General features: G+C 37.5%; 1 protein-coding gene across 1 annotated transcript; it reads right to left on the bottom strand.

Annotated features, from left to right (window-relative positions):
* Positions 1 to 6,925: 6,925 nt before the first annotated feature.
* Positions 6,926 to 21,736, bottom strand: LOC134300212 (ral guanine nucleotide dissociation stimulator-like 1). The gene is made up of 17 exons (XM_062984912.1): positions 21,421 to 21,736; positions 17,053 to 17,342; positions 15,889 to 15,933; positions 15,475 to 15,644; positions 15,243 to 15,382; positions 14,850 to 15,077; positions 14,509 to 14,612; positions 14,179 to 14,263; positions 13,909 to 13,977; positions 11,861 to 11,947; positions 11,260 to 11,292; positions 10,783 to 10,904; positions 10,454 to 10,552; positions 10,116 to 10,239; positions 8,840 to 9,100; positions 8,300 to 8,414; positions 6,926 to 8,206 (listed from the first exon to the last, which is right to left on the bottom strand). The coding sequence occupies exons 1-17, from the start codon at positions 21,442 to 21,444 to the stop codon at positions 8,061 to 8,063; spliced, it is 2,142 nt and encodes a 713-aa protein (XP_062840982.1). The 5' UTR covers positions 21,445 to 21,736; the 3' UTR covers positions 6,926 to 8,060.
* Between the last annotated feature and the right edge of the window lie 1,138 nt (positions 21,737 to 22,874).

Here is a 22,874-nt window from a genome sequence, read left to right as displayed (position 1 = left end):
ACACGCGTCAACATGCACACAGAATGATAAAAAGAAACATAGTATTGCTGATATTCTCTCTAGAATTAGGTGTGGTGCAAAAATCACAACAAGAGCACAGCAAGCAGTCCTGAACAAGGTCAAAATGAGCCCAAGTCTAACAGCAAAAGTCCTTCAGATTTCTATTGTTCTTATTAAAAATCACTAAAGATAAATAAATGCTTAAGGAAGCACAACACACAGTAGATATAACTCTTACCAGTGGTCAGTGCATGTATGTCCCCAAAAGAGGCAGCTGACCGGACTCTGATTAGATGTTATTTCATGTGTAAGCAGGCATGTGTGAAATACTTTCAGTCATCAGTGTTGAGCAAAATACTTTGGAAATGAAGTTCTTGTTGCAAAACACTGTCAGCATTGTCTGTAATATGTTTGGTAATACATTCCACTACTGTACACGAAGAAAAACATTCATAATGGATAATGCTTTCCAAAAGAAACCCCTAAATCACACTATATTTAATAGTAGGTTAGATTTCTATGTATTAATGAGGGTGGGGCTGTTTACTGCTGGTCAGTGTAAACAGGCAATGGGCATGTGCTAAGATGTGACCTTTCACATCTGTAAAGATGCAGGGAAGTGGTTATATCCAAACTTCCACACTTGCTTACCTACTAACATGTTGATAATTATGATTTGACTTTAAGAACATGAGAATGGGTCTAAAGGGAAGATAAGTAAATATTTCACCCTGTGGGTCAACAATTGGTATGATGAAGATCCCCTCCATGACAGATAACAAGACCGCTTCTGATGTTGAGCCAGTGATTGCAGTCAGTAGGTTCTAACGCTAATGACTAAAAAGAAAGACAGAAAAATTGTGTGGTTTTCTTTTTTTTAAAACCTGCCGACAGGTCAAGGAGGATCAGTTCGAATGATAGAATGACCACTCTGGTAGAAACAAACTTCTTAGTACTTGCCTCAAGGGCAATTTCTGTGGTGTGTGCTGCTTTAAAGCAATACCAGTTCTGATGTTGAAAGTTATTCAGAAGAAAGAGTCTTGAAGAGGATGGAGTCAGGTAGGTCTTTGGTTACTGATGTTCAGTGTGGGTTTTTTTTTTCTCTTTTTTTGAGAAAATGAGTAACATTTCCCATCCTAAAGTTGCTGTTACCAGATGTTGTAAGTTGTTAATAATGGGTGTTATGAGTAGGGGGTGTTCTGAACACCTGGTAACTCTGGGTAAATCATGGTAGGAAGACATGAAGTTAAGTAAGAGTATACAAGAAAAACATCACCACCAAAGGGCTGTAAGTGCAAGTTTTACCTAAGACAACAGCTTGAAGACTTGGACTGATTAAAAATGGTTGCTTGTCATTGGTTGGTATAAAAACCTTTAGTCACACTGGTCCTTTGTAGATAAGAGTAGTTGACCTTTATATAAAGAGTTTGGTTGTCAATTAACACTTCTAGTTTGTTTTCGAAGGGGGTTCAAAGTTAAGACTCAAAGTCAAGTACAGACTTACTGTATTTATATGTTTAATTAAGTCAATGAATGTACACAACAAATAAAAGTTGTACTACACCTCAGGAAAGTGTTCTCCTAAAACACAAAATGCTGGTATTCCAAATACTGCAGTTTAATCTAAATACAAATACCTATGTACACGCCAAATAAAACAATAAAGAGTTTAAAGCTTATAACACAGTTTTCTATTAGTTCACATCTAAGAAAGAAGAGCAGGGAAAAACTACCCTTTGTACATGCACATTTTTATGACCACCAGCTACAATGTTACTAACATCTCTACAACATTTGCAGTGTTGCGCAATAACATTTGTATAAAGCAAACAAAGCATGATGCTGATTACAGCAAGGATCACATAATTCTGGCACCAGTACAATTATAAATGACTTCCTAAAACAGCTATAAAGCAATATAAACAAAATGATAAAATGATAACATGCCCTATAAACTCCACATGGTGCTCAGCTGTAGTGATCATTCATGAGGAAACATTTATTTATTTTTGTAAATTGTGAAATAATATTGTACCGGTAAACTTATTGATTGATTATTTGCAAACAAAATGATGTTTTTAGAGAGAAGTTTGCCAGCCCTTAATAATTATGAGGACCATAGTGTTTTAACCTACACATATAGTCTAACTGAAACATTTATTGCATTATGTTGTTTTTTTTACTAATGCTTAATTAAAACAGAAATGCAGTATGAACATGGACCCAAGCCCAGACAGAAACATGTAAACCCTTACTTAAAAAAACAACTTTAGGATCAATAACACTATTTATTGTAGCTGTTGTTCAGACTTGCACAAGAGAAGAGAGAAACTGTTGATCATTTTGAGGTTTCTTGCAAGTACAGCACTTTTAGGTCTTGCCAGAGAATCTTGCCTTGTCTCAGCCTTTTTTTAAAAACAATGTTTTTCATTTTGAACCGTACTGCTGTTAATTTGTGTGCATGTTGGATCATCATGTTGTTTCATCGTCCAAATGCACAAGTTTTAAGTGATACAACACTCTGTAACCATTTTTCTGTGACATATTACCGATTTCTAATTTATTGTTTCCTCAGCCCTTCAAGTCAGCAAGGTTTTTTTTTCTTTAAACATAGCACTGTGCATTTCAGTCAAAACAACATATTTTTCCACCAAACATCGATTCACAACTGTAGAGGATCCAGGTGAACTTTTGGATACTTGAGACGTGCAATGTTTTTAAGATAGCCGTGTTTTCCCTAACATTATTCAGTATTTTTGCCATTGCAGATACATAAACCGAGAGGTTACTGAGTTCTAGAGACAGAACAAAGATTTAACAATGAACCTAGTGTTGTTGTTACAGCTCCTCAAATCATCATTCTAAACATCTGCAACTCTTTTTACTAGCCGGTTACTAATTTGTAATTCGTCAACCTTGACAGGATTTATGGTCTCTGTGGGGTTATGGGTATGTCAACGAACTTGTTAACCTGACTGGGTGTTGGCTGCTAGGTTGCCCACTCTGGGCCTCTGTGCTGGAAGGTCATGGCTGGCTCAGATCCCAGGCTGAAAATCCCACTAACCTGCCAAAAGATGAGTCAGGTCTTTCCACCCAGACAAAACGATCACAATGGAATGTGATTGTTTCTGTGTTTATCCCTCCTCTTAACTATCCCATGTTGTACTGCTTTAGTGGATAGCCTGCATAAAATCAGTCAAGAGCGCCACCAAGCGACTGAGTTTATGACATTCCCCTCAAAATAGAGGACATTTCCAAAAACAATAGAGGACTTTATATATATATATAAAAAAAAAACTTAGGTTTTCTTCTGTAAGGCTGATTACGCTCGAAAATTAAAAGACAACGTTGTTCTGTAATTTATTATTAATACAAAGTGTTTGTTGCCCTCTTCTGGTCATTACATACCTACACTACATGGCTTATGTATGTGGACACTTGACCATTAGCTTGTTGGACGTCCCATTCCAAAACCATGAGCAGTAATATAAACCTGGCCTCCACGTCACTGCAAAGGTTCTCCAGTTGACTCTGTATTTGTACCTATTCAGTCAAAAAGAGCATTTGTGAGGTCAGGTAGTAATATATGAGTAGACCTGGCTCACAATTACTGTTCCAGTTCTTCCTCAAGGTGTTAAACAGGGTTGAGGTCAAGGCACTGTGTCACTGGAGTTCCTCCACACCTAATTAGTCAAACCATGTCTTTATGGACCTATTTATTACTACAGGGGCATATTCATGCCTTCCCCAAACTGTTGTCTCAAATTTAAACACATTATTATACTTCCAGCTCATTTATGTTTGACAGATTTCAGCTGCAACTGTTTTTTTAATCCCACCAAAGATTTTCTATGGGATTTATATCTGGAGACTGAGAAAGCCACTCCAGAATATTCCAGGACTGATTCCTTAACAAACTTTCAGTTGACTTGGAAGTTTGTTTGAGACCACCGTCTTTCCTCTTACAGCTTTGTAACAGCTCATTAGTTTTCACCATGGTTGCAACACTTGACTCTCTGAGTGGTGTTTAAGTAACACATTACAGCTGAAGGTTATTGAGTTCCCAATAGTTTAATCATGTTGTAACCCAGACTATCAGCAGGTTTGAAGATCAGTAGTATTCTGTACTGTGACACTGCAGTATTAAAATATTCTGCTGCTTTAAAATAATATATCATTCATTTCAATTGTTCATTTACATTTTTAGCAGATACTTTTATCCAAAGCGACTTACAATTATGACTGAACACAATTTTGGGCAATTGAGGGTAAAGGGCCTTGCTCAGGGGCCCAGCAGTGGCAACTTGGCGGTGGTGGGGCTTGAACCGGCAACCTTTAGATTACTAGTTCTGAATTAAACTTTAGAGTTATGCATTCTTATTTTTTATGGAGGGTGGTGGAGGGTTTTTTATAAATAAGGAGCTGGAGTTTAACTGGTGGTTGAGGAGGTAATTGCAGGTCATTTTAACCAACATTGCATTAATTATCCATGATCATAAACGTTAAATCTCCGGTTCTACTAAGTGAAAAACTGAGCTGATGTTCCTCACCTTGGGAAAGCTTCCACTGTCTGATGCAGTTTTCTCGCCATGTCTTTAAATCGATCTTCTCATGAACCTGGTGTCAGTAAGAGCAGCAACACAAAACAGAACAAGAGAGACACCTAATGGTGGAGGACTTTTATACACCGAGAGATCACAGAAATAACCACAGTCATGCCACGTATGGGGATCCCTGACCATGCTGTCACGAAAAGCTGTCACAAAACGAATGTAGACGTCATTGGAGCGTCAGTGGAAAATGCCGAAAGATAAATGGGGACCCAGTGCGCAAAAATACGAGGCCGACGTGAGAATCTCAAGTCACAGAAGAAGCAGTTAGACACAGATAAAGACATTCAAGCATGTAGAAGGCCTGCATTGCTTAAATACTTTTTTTTACCAGATGTGGCTGTACAAGGGGCTGCACAACAGTAGTTAAATCAGTCTTATGGAAAACCTGATTTATTAAAGTCCAAAATAAGACTAACAAGTTTGCTCAACAGTACTACAAAACATCTTTAAAGGAAACAAACCTTTGCAGATTTAATGCATTTCTGTTTATTTGCTGAATTTAACAATTTGAGTTTCATAATAATGCACATTTAATAATTTACTTCTTGTTCAGCAGATGCATTTATCTTATATACTAGACAAAACTTGACTATATATGTTCAGTATTTTCATATGAGCATATATATGAATTTATGCAGCTGATTTAAAGATTAATGTAAAAAATGAGCTTGTGAAGAATTCTTTTACCTTTTTTTTTTTTTTCTTACAAAAGCATCACATGAACATGCATGGGCACCATGCACAGTAATGCTGCTGAAATGCTATTGAGTTGAGAGTAAAATTGCTCTGCGAAATTAACCACGATTGTCTGCTTGACATGCCAGCATGAGTGGTGGAAACTTTAATTTCCACCCCAAGATTTGGCCAGTGCTGATTAGGCTAGTGTGACCTTAGTTGACTGTGAAGCTGTGGAATGACTATGTGCTTTATCTCTCACACACACACACACACACACACACACACACACACACAATAAATATCACCATCCTAGTACCCTGTGGGCAGGGAACATTGTGATCTTAGGGTGTGTCTCTTGACATGCATTTAACTACAGCTACAGCAAGCTATACATACCAACATTTCAGCTGACACTAGATAGCAGGAATATCCATTTATCATTATTAATGCAGTCCTATATTCATAAAAAACTGAATTTTACATTTAACAAACTTATTTTTTTTGCAGAATCATGTGTAGTTGACTAGTTTGGTCATTTGTAATTGACCAGTAGGTTTTTAGAACTGTCCGAGTCTAGATCCTTTAAGTCCTGTAAGTTGAGGTGGGATTTCCATGGATCAGACTTGCATGTCCAGCACATCCCACAGATGCCTGATCAGATTAAGAACTGGGGAATTTAGGGGATCTTCTACTGTTCCTCTGACCATTCCTAAACAATATTTGCAGTGTCGAATGGGGGAATTATATCTTGCTGAAACTGGTCAATGCCATTTGCGAATACTATTACCATGACGGAGTGTCTTTGGTCTGCAACAATGTTTAGGTAGACAGTTTATGTCACTGGCAGGACCCAAAATTCCCAGGAGAACATCACTGCCCGGACTAGGCCACATTTTTCCATTGCTCCACCGTCCAGTTCTGATGCACCATGTGTCCATTATAGGTACTTTTGAATGTAGATAGGGGTCGACATGGGCACTGACTGTTCTTTCCTGGATGACTTTTGGTAGGTACATGATGTTTTGGAAATTACATTAAAATAAATGACCCAGATATTTAGCCATCACATTTTGGCTTTTGTCAAAAGTCACTTAGATACTAATAGTAGGCCATTTTTGCTGCTTAGACTGTTTACTTCACATTATTCACTGCCAGGTATTTCTTACCCCTTGACAGGTGCCTTTGTAACCACCTGTCAGTGGTTTTAACGTTGTAGCTAAATGGTGTGTGTCTATATAATTTCCTGATGCATTCTGTTATCTAATTTGCTGTTCCGAGCCTTTGTTACTTCCTCTTGTCTTTTAGTCCTTTGTTTACTGACCCATTTAGCTCCCACTTTTCACCTGGACCTGTGTATTTCTGTATAAATGTGGATTTGCTGGAGATTACACTGACTTCCTGTGATTTGTCCTGTGCTATAGACTTTGATAATGGGTTTAGAAACCTCCCTAATAAACCTTTTAACTCTGATCTTACGCAAATCCAGAGTCTATCCTGCCAAAATGTGACACTTAAATTGAGCTGTCAGGCAATCAGTATCTTTTAATCTCAGAAACTGGTGCAAAGGGAGCGCATGATGTGAATGGAATGCATAAAACCCAGGCTGATCAGGCTTAAGCAACTGCATGTGTGAATTATATTTTATTCGGTTTATATAATGACTGGCAAGAAGAGAAACACAAACAGGACATGTGTAATTCTTCTCTAACTGTTTTAGTGGTATAGATTTGGCATATTTTAGTAAACTTGTGAATTTTTGCTTTAGAGTTGGGACATAGTTAAATGGTTTTAAACAGAATTCATTATTATCAGTAAACAAAAGTATCTAAATGGGTGCATCCACATAAGATCATTTCAGCATTTAAAACACAGCATCAAAAGCTTAGCAAAACTAACTATCCTAATACATATTCCTTGTTTTGATACATTTTATGATACATATTGTGCACCTAGTTCTACCACTAGCTAGACTTTAGCTAGAGATTTATGTATTCGGGATAGGTCAAAGAGCTCAGGCAATATGTGATGCCCCTTTTAGACATACTACAGACTTGATATGTTTACATTCTGTAAGCAACGTGTAGACTTGTTTTTCGTTTCAGGGGAAATTGTTAACAGAGCAACAGAATTTTGGCATTCGAGCTATGTGCACGTAATATTTGTGAATTTCACTTTAAGGTGATCACATATGAATGCACTGTTTGGAATGTTAAACGTGACTAATGAAGTCTCACAATATCCTTTCGATGACATAAGCTGGTATTTTAGGTATGTACCGATGAGGTGATAGTTGTGGCGTGTGGTGAAAAATGAGTATGTGTGTGTTTGCAATTGTGCAGTTGTGTGTTAGGTCGTAATATGTAATTATTTTTCTACTTAAGGTTTTGGGAATCTAAAGTATGTGTTGTAAAAATATGATTTTAAATGGTTGTGCAAATGTATTAATGTATGCCACACTGCATACAGTATACAAATATTAGAACATTAATACTATACTTCTTGTAGTTAAGAGACGTCAGCCTAAACCAAATGCCAAGTCTCAGAGAGTCTAAAGTCAGTAGATTATATTTTCATATTAGTAATATTTGTTTATATATTAAATTCTTATTTGAATAGCTAATAGCTAACATTAAATATACATATACTATATACATTTTAAATATACACATTTGGAACAATGATTAGAGATTTCAAATTCTTGTGTAGTTTCCAAGAAATAGTTCTTTCATTTCAGTATGTCCACATTTCTCCAGAGTCAAAGTTGCACAGTTATTTCGTTGATCGGCCGGCTGACATTGAAACAGAGCGTGCCAGCTGCTTCCGCTGACCTTTAGGACACCGGCGTAAAACAAAGTCGTAGTTGGCTGAAGTTGACATGGCGTAGTAAACATTGGCCTTGTCTGGCATCACAAGCTCTGAAAATGAACATAAACACATTTAAACCAGTCCTTCATACATGGGCAGCAATTTTAAAAGTTGTGTTTCATTACTATTTGCTTTACACTCACCTCGGTCTTGAGGCAGCATCTGAACAAGACTGAATTCCTGCACACTTGCGTTCTCCAGGTTGTGTTTCTGCAGAGCTCGCTCGATCACGTGTGCTGTCTTATCCTGACTCGTAAGCTATGAAGGACATGTCATTGACGTCATTTAAATGTGGGTAAGTGGGTCCATTCTTTGTACAGTATGTTTCCACAGTCTTATGACAGTGCATAAAGGTTGTGTGAATCATAGAGACACTAAACCAAGCAGCACAGGGAGCATTGTTGTATTGTATAAATATATTGTATTTGCTTAGTCATTAGGCTTTAGAATGAAGAAATTCACTATGTGTATTAAGACTGCATGAAATCGGCCAATCAGTAAAACATTTAGCTCTTCATTTCTATTTTAGTGACTAGATCATTTTCAGAAATAAACCTGCCATAAAACAGTTCTGGTAACCATGTACATATGACCTTTATTAACGTGCTATTGTGCAGCTATCACAGTTAATCCACTAAGTCTACATTCACTAATATAAATATGAACCGTATTTCATCACTCACCAGAATGCTTTTGTACATGTTGCCTTTGTCGTCACCCTCTATGCTGACCCTGATGATGCAGGAGTCTGCCACCTGCCTATTGTACAGGGGCAGAGAGGTCATGGAGACCGAGCGCTTATGGCCGGGCTTGGACGGAGTTGAGAAAGAAGATGGTGGAGGAAAAATGAGGTCAGTCTGGGAGCTGGAGGTGTATCCAGAGGAGCCGGTGGAGGAAGAGGAGGAAATGGTGTCAGCCATGTTTTGACAGGAGCTTGAGAGGGACTGGACAAAAAAAGGAGAACATTATGAATGATTTCAGCTAAATGACTTTTTGGTTTGCATGAAATGTCAGTTGTTGTTTTGAACCTTAGAATCAGATTTGCTCCTAAAATCTAATTTGAGGGTGCACGGGTGGCACAGCAGTCTAATGTGCTAGGCTAGCCCAACACCACTTGACCTTGAGCTTTTGAGTTTGAATCCCAGGCAATGCTATCAACTTGGGTGGGCGTCCAAACAGCCACAGTACATTTGCAACCTCTGCTTTCAGGCTGAAATGCAGTGATGGGGTATTTACGGAGCATACAGCATGTCTATCCATACGGCTGTCTATGAAAAGATGTGGCCAGCAACTGTGCAAGTGTATAATATTATGTGTTTGGGCTCAGTCTAAACTCTCTACCAAAGTGTAAGTGAAGCACCTTGAAAGCAGCAGGCTACATTTTAGCTTTATTTAAGGAGAAAAGCTAGGCTATGTGACAGACACCACTTGTCTGTTCATTCAAATCCTTATAAAGCCAAGCAACCAGCAGTAAATTTGGGAATAAGAAATATCAAAAGTGACCAGGGAACAGCAATTTACACCGACACTGTGACCATAAGGTAATATAGCACTAACATAATAAGAACGCACAGAATGTCAAAAATCTAAGCACAGGAATGTGGGTTTCTCTGAATTTTGCAGCTGTGTGTTTTAGAAAGCTCTGAGTGTGAAAGTGAGTGTGACGGCTGACGTAAAGCCAGTCAGTCGTGTTCTACTCAAGAGCTGTTGACTATAAAAACAGTTCTTTATTCAAGTGCCAAGGTCCAGGTTAATAGAAAATGAAGTACATTCCACAGACAAGCCAAGGCTAGAGACAATGAAACGAATACAGTGCACTAACACAAGTTAAATTGTTACAGCACAGTTCAGTTCATTCCTGGAAATTGATTCAACTGACCAGTTAATGAGCAGATTTGGTTGGCATTTCATAGTAAAGATATGACCAAATCTATGTCGGGTCCCAGAAGATACCAGTACCTGTGCTTCAAAAGGAGATGACATACTGGTGGAAGTATCATCCATTTCAGAGCTGCTGGACCCAGAAGATGTGACACTGATCTGGTCGGCGTTCTTTTTGGAGCCCTCACTCACACCCAAGAGTCTGTACAAAAACATATTGGTCATTGTCAGGGTGTCTTTCCATTAGAATACATTTCTGCACAGCATATGGTGAAGATGAAGATTTTGCATTTTATAAATTTTAATGGAAATAATTAAACTTCATTCAAACTTCAAAGTCTTTTAAGCTATGAAACACATTTTCTACTTTATTTTATGCCATGTTGTTTTATAAGTGATAAGATAATGTTTCTCACGATGTAAGTTTTCTGGTTAGCGCACGGTGAGTCCAGGCTCCACTGCTGGATGGTGAACAAGAGTCGACCGGTGGCTCCAGCTGTTTGGACAACTCATCACTGACAACATACATATAGAAACAATGAACGTCTACATTTGTTAACTGACAAATCGCTGATTACTGAATTGCACTGCACTGGACATTGCAAACAAGAGCCTCTATTTCCATGGCCATGACACGAGCAATAAGCAAATACATTACAAAAATAGGAAGTGTTTTATATTTCTGGAATATTTCTGGTACAAACATTCATGAACTATTTTTAAGCTGTGGTATATGGAGTCTCACCTCTCCTGTTCTGTGAGAAGCCTGTGATGTTGCAGCCAGGCGTCAATATGGGGATGGTGAGCTAGTGCATAGTTTGAGCAGGATGCCTGCAGCTGTCGGATCTGCCACAGAACCTCATATTCCTGTACAGAAAAGTGGTGAGTTAAGATAAATATAAAAAGAAACAAATATTACTACTACTAATTATAATAATAATAATAATGTGAGTACATATATAGAACCTTCTGCTTCCACAAGGTACAATCAAGTAGCTTTAAAAATAGCTTACGCTCCACTAGTTACAAAGGAAAGGTTACTGAATGAACCAGCTTTTTGTTATCAAGAACAGAATTGTGAAACACTTTTTGCTTGTGTTAACCTACTTTACACTATGAATAACTGAAACATTTTAATGGGTTGAGAACACTTTTATCTCTGAGGACACACCAATGTTTATTCACAGAGCAACACCCATGAGAAAAAAAGCTATAAACTCACCCTCCTCCTCTTCTCAAAGTTTATGTAGGTAACCTGTTAATAAAAAGAAAATGCAGTGAGGCAGTTTTGCAATGCCGTGTAAACTGTATTATATTAATGCAGATAACTTTTTTTAACATCTGATATGTAGTTTGCATTTAAGTTCTTTGGCAGACAATCTTATCCAGAGTAAAAAGGACAAAAAGATCAAACAGCATTAGGCACAACCATACAAAGTACTAAAAGAGCATTTTGCATTCGTAAGCATTTACAACCAGTAAGTGGAGTAGAGACGTATGCTGCTTTAAACAAGTGCTACAGTGAACAAGGGACATGCTAAGACTCATTTATAACAAATAAAGGTGGAATAGAGGTGAAAACATCTAGGAGTACCAACAGCATTAATAATAGTAATTTTTTTTTATTAAAAAAAAACCCTTAATTTATCTATGACTAAGCACATTAAATCCTTTATACTATTACTGACCTAGCTATAAAGCTATAATAAAAACTATGATTAAAAGATATATGTATATGCCAGATTTAACAACAGGTGTCAGCTGGTACATGTATAGTATAGTATAATGTATAATATAGTGGACTGCTTTTCATTTATATTTACCTCAACAGTATCTGGAAGTGCCGTATCCAGCATGGTGAGTACAGAAAGGAATGTTCCAAGGTAAGGCACGACACCGGTGTTTGTGCTCTGTAGAAAAGTGCAGCCTTAAGCAAAAGTGTCACACACAATCTATCATCTATCATCCTTGGTAGGTCATTAATTAAAGGATTAACAAAATGGTTTTTCATATTGGTACAGTACATTACCAAAAGTCAATATACAATATTCAGAATAGTTACTCAATTAGTTAAATTCTTTATGCATTAAATGTTGTATTTTTTTGTATTGTATTTTTTTTTACTGCACTGTATTATTTATTGCACTTGCACACTTCCTACAAATCAGTACTTCTCCATTTGTTTTATAGACTATAAAGTTTGGTTAGTTGGTTTAAATGGCCATTGCACTGGTATTTCCACAGAAACTTCCAAAGTTCGGTTTTCCCAGATTGATTCAGCAATATTAAGTCATATTTAAGAAGATCATTGTGTGGGGGATGTGGTCCCCCACTGACCTCGGAGAAGTGCTCCTATTAATGACACTATAGAATAAAGTGATAACATTTTTTAAACAAAATGCTTTCCAAATACATCATGATTTTTCTGAATTTGCATTGGAATACATTACAGAACATATTCAGTCACTTATTTTACCCAGACCTATTTATAGCTGCACTTTGTAGGAAACCAAGTCACTGTAGCTCATCTGTTACACAAACAATCAGTGGTAAAAGGTCACCATGGGACCACCACTGAGCAGATTTTTTTGTGCTGTGGGCAATTCTTAGCACAGCAGTGGGAAAAACTGTGTATGAGCCAGCCGCAGTGACACCTTAAATTACAGGTCACTTTTTTAGAAATGTCTGCCTTGTAGCGGTAATAACGTATTTTTATGGCATTAAGCAAAACTGTTAATCACTTTTTACCATGACGAAATATGTAATATAAGGTTTCCTGGTTAAATGTTAAGCTTGACAGTAAAAGGTAACTGGGCCTCTCATGCAGGTACGAACAAACCCACTTGTGTTAGCTCATCACCACTGGTCAGCTTCTTTCCACAAGAAACTTGTGGCTGGTTATTTCTATTGCTGGACTATTCCCTATATCTGTTTATTTGTTTATTAGGATTTTAACGTCATGTTTTTTTTTACACATTGGTTACATTCATGACAGGAACGGTAGTTATTCATTACACAAGTTTATTCGATTCACAAGGTTATATCAAACAGTCATGGACAATTTAGTATCTTCAATTCACCTTACTTGCATGTCTTTGGACTGTGGGAGGAAACCGGAGCACCCGGAGTAAACCCACGCAGACACGGGGAGAACATGCAAACTCCACACAGAAAGGACCCGGACCGCCCCACCTGGGGTTCGAACCCAGGACCTTCTTGCTGTGAGGCGACAGTGCTACCCACTAAGCCACCGTGCCACCCCCCTATATCTGTATATGGTAAAAATGTCTAATGGCACATATGCACTACACTGTGACTAAAATGTCAGTGTCACTGCTGTGCTGTGGAAGTTCTCCACCCAAAAAATCAGATCAGCCGTGGGCCAGTGTGGGTATCTTATGCAATGGTTAATTGTCGAATTGTGCATAACCAAACAAATTCTAGTCAGTTATCCTACAAAAATGACAGATATAACTGATATTCCTGATAATAATCCAGTGTAATAACAATACAGCTACAGTAATTAAAGATCAGATCATAACATGGCAGTGATATCCAGAGTAACAGTTACAACTGAACACTTGAATTTACAATGCAGTAAATGAATATTGGGGTATTTGTTACATCTACCAGTGTATGACAAATGTGAAAAATACACTGAAAAGGAAATATTTCACCAAATGCATTTTATATAACTTGTAGACATAAATTTGTCGGTTTACGGCCTACTTCCTTTTACTCCCTTCCTGTGCCAAATCTGACAAATTGCATAGCTTGCCGTTTCCTTTTCAACCATATGCTATGATTAGCAGATTAAGCAAAACAAATGTATTATTATTACAGACTATGTGTGTTTGTGTAAGGGATTTACCATCTGTTTGAATATGGGGCAGTCTTTGGATGTCTTGGCTGAAATATTATCCACAGCCAGGCTCCCCACCTAAAACACATGAGAGGTAATAATAATTATTATATCCTCCCGCCAAGCCAAATGCATGTGATATCGTTAGTTTGCCAAGAGTTAAATATGGAATTTCAACATGTGATACTGCAGATATATGCATGTACGTATATATCACTGAAGGGGATGTCCAGATATTTTTGGCCATGTATTCTTGCTTGCCTATGTGTGTTCCATTACCTCCAGAAGGATTTCTCGACTTGTCAGGACACAGTTTGCATCTGGAAAGGTTTCACACAGGTTCTCAAAAGTGTTTATGCTTTCTCTGGAAAGGCACAGAAAACAGCACATGTATAAACATAATCAAACTAAACCTCATTTAAACCTCAGAATGGCTCCAAGTCATTTTCCACACCAGCTGTACCGCTCTGTTTCTTTGAACACAAATCAGATTCTAAGAATGGCTAAGGCAGTATTACCAAATAATGTAACTTTATTAATTTACTGTACCTCTAAGGCTTAGCTATAAGCTATATGAATCTATTGAATGTTTGTTGAATTAATGTGTACCTGCTCACTGCAGCCCAGGTCTTTTTGAGCCTGTAAACCGGGTTGGACTGGAGTGCAGATAAAATGGCCTTTAGGGACGAAAAGTTCTTCAGTTGCCTGCACTCCTGTGGGAACAAATTAAATCAGGATGTTACACCAGATGAAAACATACAGATAATTAAAGGTGAAGTGTGCTTTCTGTTTTCATCTTGAAAGGTGCTATTGTGTTAATTTTCTACATTTTTATTTGATTTATTTACTTCATCATGCTTTTCGTTTAATTGGGTCCTTAATTTATCTTTATGTGCTCTTTTAAAAAAATATGTTGCACCTGTTAAGCATATGTTTAAAAACGGTCTAACCTGTGCAACCTGTATCCACTTCTCAATGATTCTAGCTCTCTGAGCAGAAGTGGATGACAGTGTGGAAGAAAAGGTGACAGGGCAAAGCAGTGAGCTTATGACTCTGTTGATAATGGTGTTGAACTGGGCGATGGTGGCGTGGATGGTGGGCGAGAGATTTTCATTCTTATCTCTTTGAGACCACACACATCCAAGACACTGAAAAGGCACCACCCTCACAAAGAGATCCTACAAGAATGTTAAAAAAAAATGAACATTCTAATTAAACAGATAATTTGTAATAATTACTTCAATTGACACTCTATATACGTATATAAACATTTTTATTCAAACATAAACTGAGCAGATTTTTACTGTACTATATAATTCCATATAAAATCTATTGGCACTCACAGCATCTAGTCTGGTGAGCTGTTCTGCAAGTTCTCTGACAGAAAAGTCCATAAAGTCTGAATCCTCTAATTCCACATCGTTTTCTTCTTGATTTACCTCTGGGTCCTCCTTCCCACAAGCTTGTTCTTTATTTACAATATCTATTAAAAACAATATTATGTCAAACTAATTACATGCAAAATGATCTAATATGTCAAAAGTCACTCTGTGCCTTCAGGAGTAAATCTCTGACCTTCGGCTTGGAATCTCTTCAGTAGATCCTCATAGCGCTTGGCCAAGGCAGAAAGAAATGGATGTTGTCTCAGCTGCAGGCACATTAAGCGCAAGGATGAATGCATCGGAGAGTCCCTAAAATCCTCACCGAACTCTTCCAGCCAGGTGTGTAGCAAAGTCCACAGAGTGCTACAACAGCAAATATAGAGCACATAATACTGGAATAAATATTGATAATACTAATAATGTCACAAAAGTTGAATAATTCATTATTAAAAGAAATGTGGAGTTTCAACCTTAAACCACTGGTAAAGATTTAGCAATCCAGAACACTCAACTCAATTCAAGTTTCAGTACTAAAATTAATAAGAAAACAAACTAAAATGTTTTGGAATAAACACACATTTTATGCAATCAAATGTACGTATATTACCTTTTATGACACTCGCTGTTGTCCAGCTTAGACTCAAAGCTGTCCCTGTTTAAGACAAGAGCAAAAAAAGAGTCCCATTTAAATTGGACAAAAAATACAACAATGCTGAACTTTTTCATATAGCCTAGTTGTGTGTGTGTGTGTGTGTGTGTGTATTAAATTAACATTTTACATAATGAAATGTAGATTTTTACTTACTGTGTTTTTATTCTTAATTCTTAAATCAAGTCACATTATTATAATCATGACATTATTACATACTGAATTATTTGTGGTGCATGATGGACCATTAAAAAATCTTCAGGGTTTGTAAGAAATGGAACATGGAGATCAAATCATTCCTAATAACACACTGGGACGTAATTACTTAATAACTGTAAACAGCATCTGGCCAAAACAGTCCTCACAAACACTGAACACAGACTTTTCCCCTATAAAGGGGAAAAGTCTCCTATGTAAGTAACAAATGCAGCCTTTGTTTACTGCCGTTTTTACACAATGCAGTTCTTATCAAATAAGATGTTTTTGCGAAAACAGCCTCCTTACACTACGTAGTGATCGCCTGGAACATGTCTGCTTTGGATACAACACGTGCCTCACCAACATAAGGTAAATTAATTCAAAGAAAAGTTGGAAGAATCTCTGAACAGCCTCGTCCTGACTGTGGTGTCAACAATTCAGCTAAACCATGTTTGGCATGTGAACCCTCCAGGAAAAGCCCATGAGTTCGGGATCGCCCATGAGTTCAGGATATGAGTTCAAGGCAACAGTTTGTTGTTGAAATACAACAGTGAATAAAGACAATAATGAAAACAGGAAACTGCAGATGGGCTAAAACAATTCAACACACAAACACCTACACACATCCTTATACACAACTTTTTGGAGGCCTCATTCCCTCTAAGAGAAAAAGTGGCCCAAATTCAAACTTTGCATTCGTAGACTGTATGACCCACATGTGAATCGTAATAGTGCTAGCAGTTTAATACTCATTTTATCATTTTACACAACCACAGACAGAATTTGTTTATTGTTTATTTGCCTGATTTGTTTACACCAGTGTCACCGGTGATACAGAGCACAATAAAATGCTGATACGGACAGCTGAAATTGAGCAATAAATCTGGGAGTGTAGCAGATATCTACTGGCTCACTTCCACATACCTTTGGAAAAGCATCTCAATGAGTCTGTTGGTGCTGATGAAAGTGCGATATGTAGACAGTAGTATCCTCCCGTATTCCTGCTCCTGGCATCTGGGATCCAGCAGGTGATTTATTACCCGGTTCAGTGTGGCCGCTTTAAGCCGTCGCACTTTAGATGTGCGGTACTGGACGTACGCGGAGCAGGGGCAGGCCTCGGCCGGGTTACTAGACCGCTGCACGCGCTCTCTGCGCAGTGTGATCCCAAACACGGCATCATCCTCAAACTCCTCACCCCACTCCTGCACTGGATCCTAAGATGCCAACACATAACAACAAATTGTAGAACTGTGCACGTATGAACGTATGAATATGGCTACAAGTATGTGGATACATCACCATGATATAATAATAATAATTATTATTATTATTAGTTAAATTATTATTATTATAACAATTCTGTGTTATTAAAACAAAACTGCCTAATGCATAGATAAATAGCATTTTAAATGAATGATATTTAGTGAGCGGCCTTTTTCTCACAGGAATGTCATTCATTTCTAACCCTTTGTTTAGTCCAACCTGCAGCTACCTGCAGCTTTTAGGTTCCTTTGTTTGGAGAAACAACAAAAAGGGCTGGGCAGTCAGCTAAAAGAAGAGCCATGTAACCCACAGTAAACAGTAACAGAGACGCTCATCACACGCTAACCCCGTCAAAAACCTGATCTAGCAAGTGATGTCAGCAAAAGAATAGGTGGCGTACATGTTAACACATGAATAATGGGTCTTCTCACTTGCTTATGTTTCTGCTGAGTAACCAAACTGCGCATCACACTAAAAGCTCATAATAACCAGTTGTGCTGTATTTAGGCTGCTGTTTATGGTGCTTAAGTGTCAAGCTATACAGAGAGATATTACAGCAATACAAACAAGTCCAAAAAGGGAGACGCATCTAAGAAATGATCACAATTGTAAAAAAAAAAAAAAAAAAAAAAACATGGCACAAAAGAAATCATCTTTGCACCAAAAATCATTGGACTGCTTAAACAATTCGTGTCTGATTAGTTTTTTACTGCTTCTGCATATTTATACATATATGTGGTTTTATATGAGAAAACTCTCAATCACACAATTAACTATAATGCACTGTATGGCCATACAACACAACTACCCACAAACATACACAAACACAACCCATAACAGTCTAATACTCAGTAATTAGGAGACATGTCAACATACGCTTAGTAATACTGCTACTATGGTATTTTCACTACTGACTTTAATATGACATTGGTTTTGCTTTGTTAGGGTATACTTGTAAGTATATATAATGCTATATAGTCTCCAATTAACTGTTTTACTATAGTAGGTGTAAAACTATGACGTGCAGTATACTAGTAATATAATTGTACTGAAGATTTCCAATAAATAAAAGGACAATGAAAGTAACAATGACCAATAACTAACAGTGTGGATCTCTGGTTTGTAGGTACCAGTCATCCTGAATCTTTTGTCTTTAATGTCCAAATTTATTTAATAATCTAAAGAATAGAGGGCTGTCTCAGGTGCACCCCTTGATCTCTAGCTCCAAAGAGGCCGAGTTCATTATAGTTTCTGATGAATAAGCATTAGGTATGTTCTTTTGTTTAATGTAAATGCCCAGCAGGGCAGAAGGACCATCGTTAGAAAAGCATGCGACCACAGTTCAAAGGAACACCTGGAACTTCGAGACATAACATCTCACAAAGATAAAGTGGGCGGTATTAATAAGAGAATAATAAACTTGAATTTATTTTGTATACAAGTTCTGTCCACAATCCCTCTGTTTACAAAGCTGTACTTTAATATCACTGTTTTTGTAATCAAACTGCACCTGAACATTTTCTCCTACTAGTTTAGCTGCTGTATGTCCACAATTTATGAAGCAGGGTTGGAACAAAGCCCTTACAAAGTACACTAACAGCTAAAAATTAAATATTTTTTCATTTTACTTTTAATATACATTACATTTAATCAAGAAGCATAAGTAGAATACATTTAAAACTTTTAAAATACTTAAAGGCACATATTTAACCAGGACACGAATGTTTGGCGGTGTTAAGGACATGTATGCCATGGTACATATTTATCATCAACTTGGTGGTGTACAAAGTTCTACATTGTCATTTAATTTTGTGTCATGGTCTCTAGACCCCTGATTACAGGTGTTTCCTATCATTCTATCATGGTTATCCTATCATTAATCAGAAAAAAGCCAAACTGCCACACTGTCACCATGTCTGAATGGTCAGAATGACAGGTATGCTATGAATTTGAAGAAGCTGCTCTTTGGTTGACACTATCAACTGTCAAGCAAGCTTTGCACTGCCAATAGATTGGTGGCTGTGACGCAAAAATAACCCTTATTCTTAATCCATGTGAACAGCAACAAACTGTGTCAGACGTACAGGAGCTGGTTTTAAAGTGTTGTTTTAGAATTCAAATCAATATATTATAATATAAAGATATTCACTGCAACAGATATGGTTATCGCTTAGTACAGAATGTATCCTTCACTTCCAACCATACAGTGCAAGGTCATGGCAGATTTCATGCCTGATACAAACATGGTAATGAGTATCAGGATTCATTTCAAATATGAGCAGGCACGAGAAGAATGGCTAGGGAATTTTACCAGAAGATATCATTTTGAAAATCTCAATTCTTTCACATGACAGGCTGATCTTATGGTAAGCCGCACTGATCTGCACACTGCATTCTTGTAATTTTCTACCCTAGACAAGGAAATATTTGAGTAAAGAAGAGTTTAAATAGGTTTACAGTTTACAGTCAAATAATTTGGGACATAATCATACTTATGAAAGTGATTTTATACACCCCGGTGCCTAATGTCTGCTGTAGAAATATTTGAGTGAAGAAGAATTTAAACAGGTTTACAGTTTACAGTCAAATAATTTGGGACATAATCATACTTATGAAAGTGATTTTATACACCCCGGTGCCTAATGTCTGCTGTAGAAAAACACACGGTGGTCAGTGAGTGGTATGAGCACAGTACACAAGGCATGGAGCACAATCGGCTGCTGTGCATCATAGCTTGACAATATGACCCTGAGAATGAAAAAAGCTTTATGTATGAACTATAGAAATACTATTAGTCCTACATCAGCAGACTATTCATTGATTGTTTGCTGGCCTGCGCAGTCAACAACAAAACTCTCTTATTTCTACCTTATATATAGGTTATTGACAAGATATTTGATATTTATTTATACCAGCTATAACAGCTTTTGAAATGTCTCACTACTCAGAAAATGTCAAGCACAAATACAGTAATTGCTACATTTAATGCTCTTCAACCCCTTTAACTGTCACTTTGTAGTGTTTATATTACAAAACACATGGATGTTCTGATAAGTTTATGTAATTAACTGAACCTCCCTTATTTTAAAGGGTTTTTTTTTCTTTAAAAAAAAATTTTTTCTTTAAAGCATACTTTGTTATCCATTTTGTTACATGACATCGGACTTTACAGACAAATGAACATTTTTATAACTTGAATGTGTTTAACTTTAAGCTGCCTAATTTTGCATGATGTATAATATTAAATAAAAACCTTTATTTTGATTTATTTATTAGTGGGTAGCACTGTAGCCTCACAGCAAGAGGGTGCTGGGTTCGATCCCCAGGTGGGGCGGTCCGGGTCCTTTCTGTGTGGAGTTTGCACGTTCTCCCCGTGTCTGTGTGGGTTTCCTCCGGGAGCTCCGGTTTCCTCCCACAGTCCAAAGGTGTGCAAGTGAGGTGAATTGGAGAAACAAAATTGTCCATGACTGTGTTTGAGCTTGAAACTACGGTTTCTATCATGAATGTAACCAAAGTGTGTAAAACATGACATTAAACTCCTAATAAATTGGTATAATCTGCTTCATGTAGGTTTTTAATTTGTACTTTAAAACTCAACATGAGCTTTTTTCTCGCAGGACTGCCTGCTGTTGTCATACTTTTGAGATAACAAATATTCAGAAAACAATAAATTTAGGAAACAACTTGTAAACTATTTGTAAACTTTTTTTTAAACAAAGAATTATGTTTTATTCATACAGTAAAATAAAGAAATGCATAAATCACAAGAGAGAGAGAGAGAGAGAGAGAGAGAGAGAGAGAGAGAGAGAGAGTACAGTGATATATGAGAAACAGGTGTGCAGAGACTCAATGTCACTATTTCAAGAGGGTCAATTCATTGCAGTATAAAGTCCTCTAGCACAATCTACCTAACGGCAAGCACAGAAGCGAAACAGTTATGTATTCATTTAAGTACAGGAACATACAAACAGTTGTATTTTTACAAGAACACCTAATAAACAATATAACTCAGCAGTAAAGCAACCTTACCATGGTTAACTCCCATTTTCCCATTCCTGACAGCAAAGTGGCTTGTAAATCCTACCATGTAACTCTCTCCATGTTGATATCTCGATGTTTTAATACAGCAGCTGACAGAAAGACGAATATAGACCCATATAGACGAAAAGCACTGTACAGAACTACTGTAAAGAACTACTGTAAAGAACCACTGTAGAAGGTTTTCAAGTTTTTTCTATCCGTTCACATTAAGTTGAGCTCGGTTCAGTATTAAGACGCTATAAAATCTTGTTTTAGGATAACAGTAAGCCGTGTGTTTGTTATTGCTTATAAATAAATCAGTACATTGCAGGGTCGAAGCTTCTCCCGCAGCAGCTCAGTTCCCCACACCGACTCCCTCAGCAGCGCGCGCTGCCCGGACTACACCTGAGCTCCGCCTCCTGTCACCAGGTGGGCGTGGCCAAAAGGAAACCCACTCTGACGTCACTTTTCCACTTCACGCTTTTATCCGTTTGTTTGTTTATTAGGATTTTAACGTCATGTTTTACACTTTGGTTACATTCATGACAGGAACTGTAGTTACTCAGTACACAAGATTCATCAGTTCACAAGGTTATATCGAACACAGTCATGGACGATTTAGTATCTCCAATTCACCTCGCTTGCATGTCTTTGGACTGTGGGAGGAAACCGGAGCACCCGGAGGAAACCCACACAGACATGGGGAGAACATACAAACTCCACACAGAAAGGACCAGAACCGCCCCACCTGGGGATCGAACCCAAGACCTTCTTGCTGTGAGGAGACAGTGCTACCCACCGCTTTTATCCGCAGTAACTTACAGTACTGTGACAGTATATTGTCCAAGCAATTGAGGGTTAAGAGGCTTGAACCAGCAACCTTTTGATTACTAATCCAGTACCTTAACTGCTAGGTTACAACTGCCCACGGTACATTTTTAAACCCATGATCCCAGATTTAATAGCTGTTTCTGTTGCCAAGTGATCCATACTGTATCAAGTACCCATGCTAAATTTGGTTGCTCTTCTTGTCCAGGGACCAATCGTATCAAATTAAGCTGTATGGGTGGGTAGAGAAAGTGCAGACCGTTGATTGGTGAAATAGAATTACCATTTGAGTAACAGAATACCATTTATATTTGATTACTAGTCCAGTAGCTTAACCACTAGGCTACAACTGCCATACTGGTACCATATTTAAAACTACATTGTAATAGATTTTAACCCTCGTGTTCTGTTGACATTGAGTTTACTGCCTTGTTCTCTGGGGTTTCAAAAACCCCAGTGTTGTGTGGGTAAAATAAAATTAAAATGAGTTAAAAATTTACCAAATTAATTAACCAAATAACCTGAGAGCAAGAGAGGTGGTAGCTTTCATGAAGCATTGTGTGTGTGTGTGTGTGTGTGTGTGTGTGTGTACAAGAGAGTGAGCTGTACCTCTAAGACCAGACAGAAATTAAAAA

Source organism: Trichomycterus rosablanca, chromosome 22 (genome assembly GCF_030014385.1).
Source record: "Trichomycterus rosablanca isolate fTriRos1 chromosome 22, fTriRos1.hap1, whole genome shotgun sequence".
NCBI classification, from domain to species: Eukaryota; Metazoa; Chordata; class Actinopteri; order Siluriformes; family Trichomycteridae; genus Trichomycterus; species Trichomycterus rosablanca.
The sequence above is the reverse complement of the archived record's forward strand: the minus strand, read 5'-3'. Positions and strand labels throughout refer to the sequence as shown.